The 12707-nt window shown below is 49.9% G+C and overlaps 1 protein-coding gene across 3 annotated transcripts in view; it reads right to left on the minus strand.

Annotated features, from left to right (window-relative positions):
* The window catches only part of LOC144158919 (uncharacterized), an 89203-nt gene that overhangs the window by 44666 nt on the left and 31830 nt on the right, over nucleotides 1–12707 (minus strand). For all 3 annotated transcript variants that reach the window (XM_077690108.1, XM_077690107.1, XM_077690110.1), the window contains exon 4: nucleotides 11494–11554. In XM_077690108.1, coding sequence (XP_077546234.1) covers nucleotides 11494–11554 — 61 coding nt within the window. The remainder of the gene's footprint in view (nucleotides 1–11493; nucleotides 11555–12707) is intronic.

The following is a 12707-nucleotide window of genomic DNA, read 5'->3' on the forward strand; positions in this document are numbered from 1 at the left end:
GAGCCGTGAGAGGCCGCACTGTGCAGCTGGGGCCCTCAGGACCTCGAGTTCACAGCAGCCGCCGAAGAACTAAAGACAGCGATTGGCAGCTTTGGTTGCAGTAATGCTAGTTCCAGAGCCAGCCTGGCTATAGGTCGGAGCTTAAGATCGAAACAGCTTGCCTGAAAACTGAGCCTTTCTCACACCTATTCCATTCTGGGTAAAAGGGGCATAATTGCATTCCTATTACAGTCCTCTCACGCATGTCGTAATTGCATTACCTTTCCATTCCGGGGTGCAGAAAAGGTGGAACAGAATTAGAGCCATTCTAATTCCGGTGTGGTAACTCGGCAAGACTTGTGTCTTCCACTCGTCTTTCTCCCTCCTCCTCAGTCGTCAACGAGAAGTTCATGGATTCTGGAGGATGCCTTGGCCATTCGGACGATTCGAAGTTGTGCTTCCCCGTCGGGGCTGAGAAACAGTCTCCCATAACGCCATATTCGTTCCATTAAACAAACTACTCCTAGAAAATTTCCTCCACCGTTTTGATTCTGCTCGGCAGGACACGCCCATAACATGCACTAGAGGTCCGCCCTGCCCGCACATAGCTTGCAATATTCCGAGTATATGTCGTGGTAGTAACGTCTGCAAGTGTCTGGGTCCTATACGGTAAAATTGCGGTGTGTGGTGGACTAGTTTCGTACTGCTAATCTGTAATGATCCAGAACTTGGTTAGACACCATGCGATCTCTTTCCAATCTGAGCAGGTGGGGTTAGTCAAAGTTGATGTCTGTCCGGTCGAATAAACGTCGGGCGGTGGCGTGGGCCCTCTCTAGTCTCTCATAACTGAATTGGGAGGTCTCCTTTTGTAGCGTAAGCTACACTGTCCGAGGTTGAGCAGTTTCTCGTGGACCTTGAAGGGCAGTGCTGTGCAGGCGCGAGGAGCATGGGATTGGATTAGATTAGATTTGATTAAATTCGATTGTATTCAGATTGGTTTGGATTGAAAGAAATTAAATTGTATTGTATTGGGTTGGAAATCCAACCCAATTGGAGTACGGGTGTGTAGAGAATTGGGTCTGCACATTCACCGGTCTGTGCATTCCCGAGGAGTCACGTCATAACCGCGGCAGACGCACTGGTGCCGGCGCGTGCCCAGCTGTGCGCCTCCGTTGCGCAGTAGCCAAGTCTGACGCTGCGCCGGAGCCACTTGATAGCCGTTTTGCGTGGCTCCTGGAGAGCCGGGCTGCGCATGCACGAGGAGCACTGACTGTACTGGACTGGACTGGACTGTAAATTGTTTTAGCGCAGTAAGCATGATAAGCAGCCAATTCCTAGACAACCAGGGAACCTATGAATAACCAGCTGAACCTTAGCTCCCGCTACGTATATCCTGGCATAGCCGAGCTAAGCCATTGTTATTTTTTGTTTAAATTTGTGTTTCTTAAGTTTTGGGGAACATGGTCGAGGTCCGAGCGATACGCTGCCTCTTGCGAAATTTCTGCCGGCCGATTCCACTTCGCTAACAATTACTTCAACAGCGGAACTGTTGTGCAAGCCTTTAGTTCTGTTCTGTTGGCAGAACAAAATACCAAGAAAACGCGAACGCTCGTGAGAGCGCGCCCGGCGTCGACCTACGAGCATCCCCGGCACGCACAGTGGCATTAGCAGAAAAAAACTGACAAAATCACCGAGGAACAAGGAAAAGCCCAGAGCTCGTGAGCGCGTGCCTTGCAGTGACTCCCCTGTTGAAGGCTCGTGAAGTGGGTTCCGCTAAAAAAGTGAAACCGCCAGAGCTGTCGCCAAGCGCTACCACGCATGTGAAAAGTTATGGTTGATATCTCTTTCATAGGAACTGGCAAAACACGAAAGTGAAAGGGGCCTTTATAGGAGCATTTAAATCTTAATGGATCCTCCTTCATATACGAAGGGTGCGCGAGCCTGACCCCGCCAGACGAAGCGACACCGACACGCAAGAAACAAACAGCGGAGGGTGCCTCAATTCACACGCGTCCCCCGTACACAAAGGCGCTGGCATCGAGGCGCCAAATGTCGGTGCTCATTACCCTCATAATACGCTACTTCGCTTGACCTCCCCTATACGCAGCACCATCTGAAGAAGTCGTACGGTAGGTCATAAGGCACGTTTGTAGAGCTGCTTACGTCTCTGTTCTTAGCTCAGTGGGAAGAGTGCCTCGTACGTCGCGTTGTTGCGAAAGAGTTCGTGGGGTCGAAACCGGACGCCGCCGCGTGAATGGCACTTCTTCTGGCGACGTCCCTTTCGTGGTGCATATGACATCACTGACATCTTGGTGCACCCGGGCATAAAACACTTGCGTGTTAAAATCCTCCACCCCTCCGAATAACGACGACGATGCTTGACTGCGACGCTTTCTCTGATAGGATTCTGTGGTTGCAATCTCAGTTTGGAGTATTTTTAGACCATGTCAAATGGAGGCATTGGATAGACACCGGCCTCATAACGCGAGAAACCCTGTTTCGAATCCGGCCACTGAACCGTTTTTTCTTTCACCTCACCCACGATCATTCATCGTCATCGTCAGAGAAAGCAGCCTTTCCTGCAAGGTGTTTTTGCGTTGCATATGCTATCAGTGAGAATAACAAACCTTCGGTTTGAGAATTCGCGCTGTAATAGGAAAGATGAAATGACGCACTGCTTGGGAGAGGTCACCACGGCCGCCCCATTCTCTAGATATCATTACAGATAATTGGAGACATGGCTACGAGCGTGCCACGCCTTTCCTAGAGTACTTGCAGATCCCGCTAACGCTGCCTCGAGTAGATGAAGAACAGCTTGGGGTACTCCGCAATGCTGAAACATTGCATCCACAACTCCACGCGAAGAAGACGACGATCTATTCGCTGCATTCGACGACGATTAGTAGAAGGGCAACCATGAGAATAAACAGTGACACTGAAAATTGATTATGTATCCAGCAATACTCGCCCACCACAGCTTCTCGTTTACGTCTGGCACGTCGGTGCAAGCTTCCCGACTTTTGGCGCTGGTGTTGAATATGTTCATAGCAATTGCCACTTCCTCATTTTCCTTCGGCTGCGTCTTGGCGAGTAATGTGGCGCAATTAACGGTGCCTGACGATTAACTATTGGTACTATCATGACGCCGCGCGCATAATATTCGGTGGCGTCAATGCAGACTGCGTCCTCTGATCGTTAAAATAGTTTTTTAGTTGGCGTGCTTGTTCCCAGTGCCTTCGAAGTTGTGCGTGCAATTGATCTTTTTGGAAAGTGGGGCAACATAAAGGTGCCCGTATATTGTACGGGATCTTCTCTTTCGGTATGTTTGTGCCTTATGGGTTGTTCTTAGTGAGCGAAGATTTTTACTTCCAAACTGGTCAGGAGGCCGTCTTTCGTAAAGGGCGCATTTTGTGTCTCACCACATCGTTAATGATGTTGTCAATGTCCTTCGCTAGTAATCTTTTGTTTGAACTTCTGATTGGAAGGCTGATGGCTTGTTTGTACGTATTTTTGTTCAGAGCATTGATTGCGATGGTCTCATTTACATTGAAACGGAGAAATCGACTCACGTCCGTTATCCACCTCAGCTCGAAGGCATGAATGAGGCGTATTAGGTTTTGTTCTTTCATGCCTCTGTGCGTGTATTCAACCCATGCAATATTTTTATAAGTCAGCTGCCTACATTTTAATGGTTTTTCTGTTCTAGCCATTCTCTAGAATTTTTAGACAAAGGAATGTGACACTTGTAATAGTGGCACTTAGTTTGTTACCCGCGTAGAGCTTGTAGCGGAAACCGCTGGGCACCGCCGCGCAAGCATTCTTTTCTTTCCGTTCTGCAGCGGGCATGTCGACAGTGTGCCTTTGTGAAAGACGCGTATTTGAGACGCCACCGCATGCTCCCCACCGTCTTCAAGGGTCGCCTTTTGGGGAACAACTTGTCCGGTTGACTCCTCGGGTTAGTCCTGGGGCCCTTTTCCTCTGTCTTTTAGAAGGACGCGAGGGTTCCCCTTCTTTTCCTCTTCGGGAGAAACTCTCGCCGTACGTATCTTCGGAAAATAAACAGCCTTGTCTGGGAACTTCAAACCAGCTCCACGTCTGCTTTCTCCCCTCCTTTAGCAGCCGACATTCCGGGGTGCTACAAAATTGGTGATCCCAACAACGCTTCAACAAACACGCCACGATGAGCTCCGACGACAACACTGCTGCCTCCATGTCTGCAGTCTTCGCCACAGAACTGAAGCTACCAAATTTTTGGCATAAAAATCCAAGACTTTGGTTCATCCAAGTGGAGGCCCGTTTTCAGCTCGGGCACATCATCTCGCAGTAGACGAAGTACCTTCACGTGGTCGCAGCTCTGCCCCCAGAAATCGCCCACGCTATCGACGACATTTTGGTTTCACCCGCCACACAAGGGGAATACGACACATTAAAAAAGACGGTGCTGGACCGCCTCGAGGCGCCTGAGGAAAGCAGACTTCAGCAGCTCTTATGTCGGCAAGAGCTGGGCGACCAACGACCTTCCTAACTGCTGCACCGGATTCGGCTACTACTCTGTGTGCACGCACGTCAGGACGGCCAGCTCCCACTTCTTCGTGAACTTTTTCTTCAACGGCTGCCTCAGTCGGTGCGCGGGGTTGTCGCGGGTTCAGATGAGACGTCCCTTGATCGACGCGCGCAACTGGCTGATCGTATCACAGAATACTCTACTCCAAACTTCGCGCTCATAGCTGCTGCAAGAACACACGAACAACCAGATCGACTGTCGCACCTTGAGGAGAAAATGCAACAACTGACGGACACCATGCAGCAACTTTTGCTGTCTGGCGCTGCCGAACAGGGCCAGCAACGACGCAGCCGATCCCCTTTAGACAGCCAAGGTCTTACCAGAGAAGCCAGTTACGAGATAGCAGGACGGAGTTTGCTGGTACCACCGTCGTTACGCAACGGGTGCTAGCCGCTGCACTCAACCTTGCTTGTTTCCGGGAAACGCTCCGGCCAGTCGTTAACGGCGGCTTATGACATCGTCCCTCCACCCAGTCGCCTGTTCTTCGTAATCGACCACGTAAGCAACTCGCGCCTGCTAGTCGACACGGGAGCCGAAATCTCTATTGTCCCGCAACCCCCGAGGATCGCCGACGTAGCAAGAACATATCGTCGCTGCAGGCCCTCAACAACACTGCCATCGCTACATACGGTTTCCGCTCCCTGACAATAGACGTCGAACTCAGGCTCCTGTTTCGATGGGTCTCCGAGGTAGCGGACGTTAATTTTGCCATACTTGGAGCAGAATTTAGCCACTTCAACCTGCATGTGAACGTGCGTGATCGTTGCCTCAAGGATAACAACACATCACTCAACGTACTTGGTTTGGAGTCAAACATCTGCTCATCTGGCATCTGCGCCTTCCATCCAGTATCTGCCTACCACCACGTCCTGGTCGAATTCTCTTCTCTCACCAAGCCGCAACACGGAACAGCCAGTGAAACATAACGTGACTAACCACATCGTCACCACCGCGCCGCCAGTCACCGTCCGGCCACGGCGGCTGTCCAGCAACAGGCTTCAAGCTGCACGCCATGGATTCGAGCATATGCTGCAGCTGGGAAATATTCGCCCTTCGTCTAGCAACCATTTATTGCCGCTGCACATGGTGCCTAAAAACGACTGGGACGATTGGCGCCCGTGTGGTGACTACAGAGCCTTCAACGCATCGAGAAGGCCGGACCAGTATCCTCTGCCACATATTCACAATTTTAGTGCGTGGCTGGCAGGTACAATAGTATACAGCAAGATCTATCTCATAGCGGCATACCACCAAATCCCCGTCGAACCGGAAGACATACCAAAAACCGCCATAACAACTCCATCCGGCCTGTTTGAGTTTGATCGTATGCCCTACGGCTTGAAACAAGTAGCACAGACCCTTCAAAGGTTCATGAATGAGGTCACCCGGTGTCTTCCTTTCGTCTTTGTCTACCTGGATGACATTTTGGTATCCAGCCGAACTCCTAGCGAGCACGAATAGCACCTCCGCCAGCTCTTGCGGTGTCTGGGTGAGCACGGTCTGGAGTTGAAACCTCAAAAGTGGGTGTATGGTGTCGAGGCTCTCAACTTCCACGGCCAACACATCACTCCTGAAGGCATTATGCCATTGGATTCGAGGTTAGAATCCATCAAGAAGTCTCCTGCTCCAACATCTTTCCCACGCTGAGAGTTCCTTAGGCTCTTAAACTTCCACCGGTGGTTCATTCCGTCTTGTGCTCAAGTACTCCAGCCATTGACCGACCTGCTGCGCCGAGACGACCAAAAGGCACCAGAATTTTGTTGGTCTGACGAACACCAGAACGCTTTCCAGAAAGCTAGGGACGAGCTGGTCGTGGCTACCCTTCTCATTCACCCACTGCCTGACACTCCTACACGCCTCATTGTGGACGCCTCCTTCAAATCGGTCGGAGCAGTGCTGCAGCCACAGGAGGGTGCACACTGTAAGCCAGTGGGCTTCTTTTCGAAACGCCTGAAGCTTGCAGAAGTACGGTACATCACTTCTGGGAGGGAGATGCTCGCAATCTATTGGTCCATTAAACATTTCCGCTACTTCCTGGGAGGTCATGAACTCTACATCTTGACAGACCACAAGCCCCTCACCTACGTATTCAACAACACTTCCTCCTACTCAGAACGGGAAATTCGTCAGCTCTCATTCATCACTCAGTTTTCTACAGACATCCACCACGTTTCCGGGGTCGAAAACGAAGCAGCCGGCGACTTGTCTTGCGTCAATGCTTCCGGCACAAAAGTCCTGGACTTCGGGGCGATGGCCGCGGCTCAGCGGGGGGACACTGAGTTGACGAGACTGAAAGGTGGGCTATCTTCACTCGTGCTTTCAGTGGTTGCACTTCCCTACATCCAGGGCACGATAACCTGCGATACCTCCCAAGCAACCCCACGACCTTTCGTACCACTGAATTTTCGCCGAGTGGTATTCAACACTTTCCACTCCATCAGCCACCCAGGTGTCGTGTCACCGAGCGGCTGATAACAGAACGCTTCCTTTGGCTCGGTGTCAACGCGGACGCGTGACGTTGGTCTGGGACATGTGAAACGTGTCACCAAGTGAAGGTCACTCGCCACGCTCGGACTGCACTACAGGAATTTCGGACTAATGAGTCGCGGTTTGACAACGTTAACCTCTACCTGGTGGGTCCGCTACCGTCCTGTCAAGGTTTCAGGTACCTGTTCACATGCATCGACAGATACAGCCGATGGCCCGAAGCTATACAGATTGCGGACATATCAGCTGAGACTGTCACGCAGGCCTTTATTCACCCATGGGTGTCCCGCTTTGGCTGGCCCGCCCGCATTACAACTGACCGGTGATGGCAGTTCAAGAGCAACCTCTTTTCCGCGCTTTCAACCCTCCTTGGCACGAGGCTGCGGCATACAATCGGCTATCACCCCGCCAGCAACGGAATGTTGCAGCGCTTGCACAGGTAACTCAAAGCTGCACTTACAGCAAAATTCGATCGTCAGCACTGGGTGGAAAATCTTCCGCTAGTTCTTCTTGGCCTACGCTCAATGGTGAAGGAAGATATCGGCTACAGCGCAGCAGAAATGGGGTACGCCTCAACAGTGCGCCTCCCGGGAGAATTCTTCTCAGACCAGACATTTTCCACCCCAGCCGCCTCCGACCACATCGAGAAGCTGCGCGCATGGCTTGCGCAACTCAGTCCAACAGCACCTCACATAGCCCGCAACAGAAAGGTTTTCACTTTTCCCAACATAGACTCAGCTACACATGTGTTCGTACGACACGATGTAACGAAGCCGCCCCTCACTCCACCATACGACGGCCCTTTCAAAGTTTTGGGGCGTAATAAGACCATCACAATCGACGTGCGGGGGAAACGAGATGTCGTTGCCGTCGACCGTGCCAAGCCTCCCATACTGAGGTTTCTGTTCATGCAGCCTCTCACGTACTTTTTCAGTGATAACCAGTGGACTCTGACCTTTCACCATTTAGCCAGTAACTGCTGCCTTTCTTAAAAGCTCCTCAATCTAAGGGGGAGCCTCGGTAGCGGAAGGCGCTTGGCACTACCGCGCAAGCATTCTTTCCTCTCCGGTCTGCAGCCGGCCTGTCGACAGTGCGCCTTTGTGAAAGACGTGTATTGACGACGCCACCGCCTGCTCCCCGCCCTCTTCAAGGGTCGAAGTTCGGAAAACAACTTGTTGTCCGGCCGTCTCCTGGCAGCGTTGCCGTCTGCTCTCGGGAGGCTCTTTTCCAATCTTTTAGAAGGACGCGAGGGTTCCTCTTTTTTCCTTGTCGGGGAAAACTCTCGCCGTACACATCTCTGGAAAATAAACAGTCTTGTCTTGAAACTGCAAACCAGCTCCACGTCGGCTTTCTCGCCTCCTTCAGCAGCCGAGATTCCGGGGTGCTACAAGCTCAATATTTGGTGCAGCGGAGGCATGTTCACGTCCTCTGCTTGTGGGTCTATGTGCCAAGAATGGTGATTTTTGGGAGGAGTAATAGAGGCATCCCGGCCGTACAAAAACGGTTATTGTGTATTTCGTTCTGTAAGGTATCTTTTGCGTGTCCGTTCTTGATGGCGGCGGCCGAGAGGGTCACGGCGATGGGGTAAGGGCCATGTTTTCGAATGGTTATCATTAAATCTGTCGGGTGATCTTATCGCAGAGTCCTTGAATAGAAACGGAGAAAGTACCCAGCTTTGCTGTGTGACTCGACTTCGGATCTCAAATTCACTCCCTTTTTGTGTTTTTTCTCACGTACCGGGAAACAAAACGGCGTTCCTTTCAGTTAATCAAATGACTGAGAGTGAGTCCTTACTACGTGGAAAAATGGGCAGCCCGGAACCATTACACCGTTTCAAAAATCTCTTTACCCAAACAGCTCTCAGCTTCATTCAAGCTGGACTTCACTTTCATTTTTTATAACATGTTCCTGGTCACTAGAATTGTTTTTCGTTTGCATTACCAGTAGATTGTGGAAGTCAGTAAAGTTTGTACAGTCGTCCTCCAGTCATACAGTGACAGAACCTCAGAGAACGAAAGCGGTGGCGGATAAAGATTACGGCAACAAACCCAGCGCCCGCACTGTGAGCAGTGTTGCTGTGCTTGCGTCGCTGCCGATCTCCATGCTTGAAGGACGTGAAGTTGAAGGGGTGACGAAGATTCCCGTATCCAAGTTTCTCCACTCGCCTCGTTAAAGCGTCAAAAATTTGGATATACAGCAAGTCGGTGGCAGAAGAACATAGAAAGGAATTGGTCGCGAGGAACCGCTGAAACTCGTGGACAAGAAAACGAGGAACAGGAAGCCAATCCTGCTGCTACAGCGAGAAAAACAGGAACTACTGTGCTGGTTTGAACGGAAGGCATGTTTAGCACGGTGTGCGAGAGGTGGGAGAAAAACTCGGTGTTGCGGCCTTTTGAAGCCAAATGGTCCGCGTAGGGTGCAGCTTTTCGTGGGCATGGTTGCGAGTGAGTTTTTGCGCCCACATACTTTTAAATTGGCAATGGAGACGAAATGCAAAGTTGGTTCTGTAAAAAGACTTGTTTTCGCCGATAAAATAGGCTACCGTCAACAAAAATATTGAAGAGCAAACTCTTGGAGCCCCATTCTCTCCTACCATCGATGTCTTAGCTGTCAGCTCGCGCAGCCTGGCGAGAGGCATATGACTGCTCTTAAAAAGGTCTGTTAAGGATATCAAGCAAATAAAATGTTCACCTTCAACCTTTGTTCGTGTCATTTGTATAGCCGCAACGTAACCATACCAATTTTTCTTCAAACATCAAAGAAATATTCCCGATAATATGAAATACAGACAGAGCAAAGGTTACTCTGCAGCAAATTTCTCGCGGTGTCGCTGAGGTTACATCACTGACGTGGATGCTTGGGCTAGTAGAAAAAGCCTGACAGACAGTACTGTAGAGAAGGCCTGGTTTTGTCACAATGTGACAACGATAAATTGCCTTTATTTAACAGCACCTACCACATAATTGCAAGGTAAACTAGCAGGCCCCGTTCTGGATCCCTACACAGGCCACGCAGGGTGACGCGCCGCATAGGAAGCTAACCCACGCAACATAGAAAACCTATGCACAGAGGAGACATCAGCCATCATCAAGACAAAAATAAAGCTCGTATTCATTATTTCTAACCCCGAACCGCTGAGTGCCACTTATTCTGTACGTAACTTGCACCGACTATATCAACACTATAGCACTTACTCCCAATTCTTTTACATTGTAAGGCCATGCATATTTCTCCCCATTGATTGCAGCGTCTGCTCTGGTGGGATAAGTGCAGATACATGTTCACGCACAAAACTCGTAAATTCGTGGATTCACTCGTCTGAAGCGGTATAGGCTACAAGAACGCCCCCCCCCCCCTTTCCCACACCCCTAGTCACTGCAGCGACAACTTTGAAGTGTATAGGGTTTATAAGGTGCCCAGAATTTTACCCATTTTGGTTTTTCAGTTAGGTAAAATGCACCTCTGGTACCAGCACACTACATTGAGACTCAGAGGCTCCAAAGCAGCACAGCTTAGCAACTCAGCCAGAGCTACCAGCGCATATTTCGCTTTGTGGATGTTCCCTTAATTTTAAGTGCAATGCACTTCTTAAGCGACCCTGAACCTGCGTCCACCGGCGATGTCCGCGCACGTGGAGATGGGCGCGCGCAGCCTGGCCGCTGACATGGCACATACCCACTTGGGGGATTGGCCAGGAATCTCCTCGTCTTCCTTGGCAACGGGGGGAGATGGGCGCGCGCTGCCTGGCCGCTGACATGGCACATACCCACGTGGGGGATTGGCCAAGAATCGGGCGTGAGAAGGGCTAATGCACCCACTTAAAGGAGTACTGACACGAAATTTCAAAGCTGAGATCCGCTCTAGCAATCAAGTACAACGACAACACAAATAGGTGTCTGTGAATAAATGCATCTTTCTTTCTTTGTAGTTGTGTGTGTGTGTGTGTGATCTCTGTTTCGCGAACATTACCGAACCGCGCAAATTCAACCCGTGCATTCGCACTTCCACATTCTTCCCGTCGGGGAAATGCGGGGAATTTTTTCTGGCAACCTAAAACTAGAGGTTTCCAGTGTAACGACATAGATAAGGCTAAAAACGTATTCAACCTCATTTTGCCGAACTTTTGCGTTTGGGTAACTTTGCAGTTCCAATTCCATGAATATAATGGTTGTCTATACTTCAGGCAAATGACATTTCAATGTAAAATATCAGTCATAAGCATTTCAAGAAACATCTATCATGTAGAAAAACTTAGGACTCATAACTAAAGAAAACGCTTTTGAGCCATCTATAGCACTACCCACAAAACATTTTCTGATGTATTCGTTCTGTGCCTCAATATACTGGGTGTTTGCGTACTTTAACTATGTTTAGGAGAACAAGGACTCGGTGAAGTTCACTGCCCAAAAGTCAATTTTTTTTTTCTATTTTATGGCACAGACAGGGAACCAAACTTCTCTTACCTGGCCTCGGGAATTATTCGTTTTTCAAGATTTTGAGAATTCTCAATCATATTCATTTCATCTGAAAAAAATTCAGGTGTTTCACGTTTCGAAGGTATACGTGGGCTATGAGGCGTGGCCGGCGGCTTTTGGAAATATTTTAAGTGCCGGCAGGAGGTACCTCAAGACAGTTGAGGATGATGAAGGTGATGATAATTATTGCTCGCTTAGGGACACCTGTTGCGCTTTCTCAATTTTACCCCTCAGACTTGATGCCCGCAAATCATTCGCCTCGATTTTCCATTTTGCAGTTGTAAAATGTGGAGTGTGTTCTTGTTTAGCGTACGAATACTTTTTTATAGAGGCCGGTGACTCCTTATAGCACACAGGTGAAGCAGCCGGCTTCTCCGAAGGAATATTTGTTCACACACCACTAGTTTTTAACAACTTTTTATGCCCTCCAAAAGTTAGACCTACACTTTGTAATAAGTCAGGCTATTTTGTGCAAGTTTAGAGGAAAAATAAGTAACACAGAATGGTGGCGCTGGGCTTTCCAGGCATGCTTCGAGCTAGCGGCCGGATCGCGCACTTCGCCTAGGGCTTCTAGTTCGCACATAAAAAACGAATAAATCTTTGCTCCGAGAGGCTCAATAAATCCACTACTGTCCTTGAATGTTCCGTCGTCTGATAACTAGTATTTCTTTGTTAATGGAAGAACAAGCGTATACTTTATGCTGCACTCAAAGCGCACTTTCAAGCACCACCACACGTGATACAATCAACATCATGAACCCAATTGCACTAAACTTCCGTTAATGCTAACTGAGAGAGAAATAAGCGGGATGTTGTCGCACTGCGCATGCTCCAGGAGTGCAAACGTATTTTGTAGCGAAAGCTACACTACGCTACATCGGGGTGACAAGTTTTATCCTTGAGAGCTAGAAATCAAACCACACCCACTTCCACAAGCGCCCGGCATGGAGCAGCGGCCGGATGGCGGGGAGACATAGGTGCCAGGTGAGGGACAGGCGAGGAGGGAAGTGGGCCGTGCGCGTGACCCATCTCGCCACGTGCCTTAGGGAGGCGAGGGGGCTGCCGCCGAAGCGGTAAAGGAATGCCAGGAAGGAATGCCACGACGCCATGTGCGGCGCAGGGCCGTGCGTGATGGAGGAAGACAAACATCCGGCTGTTGTCGCTCGTACAGCGGCGAAGCTTAAACAACGCCGTGAGCCGGA

The sequence above is a fragment of the Haemaphysalis longicornis genome, unplaced genomic scaffold (assembly GCF_048455015.1).
Source record: "Haemaphysalis longicornis isolate Haplotype H1 unplaced genomic scaffold, Haemaphysalis longicornis Haplotype H1 scaffold_10, whole genome shotgun sequence".
Taxonomy (NCBI): domain Eukaryota; kingdom Metazoa; phylum Arthropoda; class Arachnida; order Ixodida; family Ixodidae; genus Haemaphysalis; species Haemaphysalis longicornis.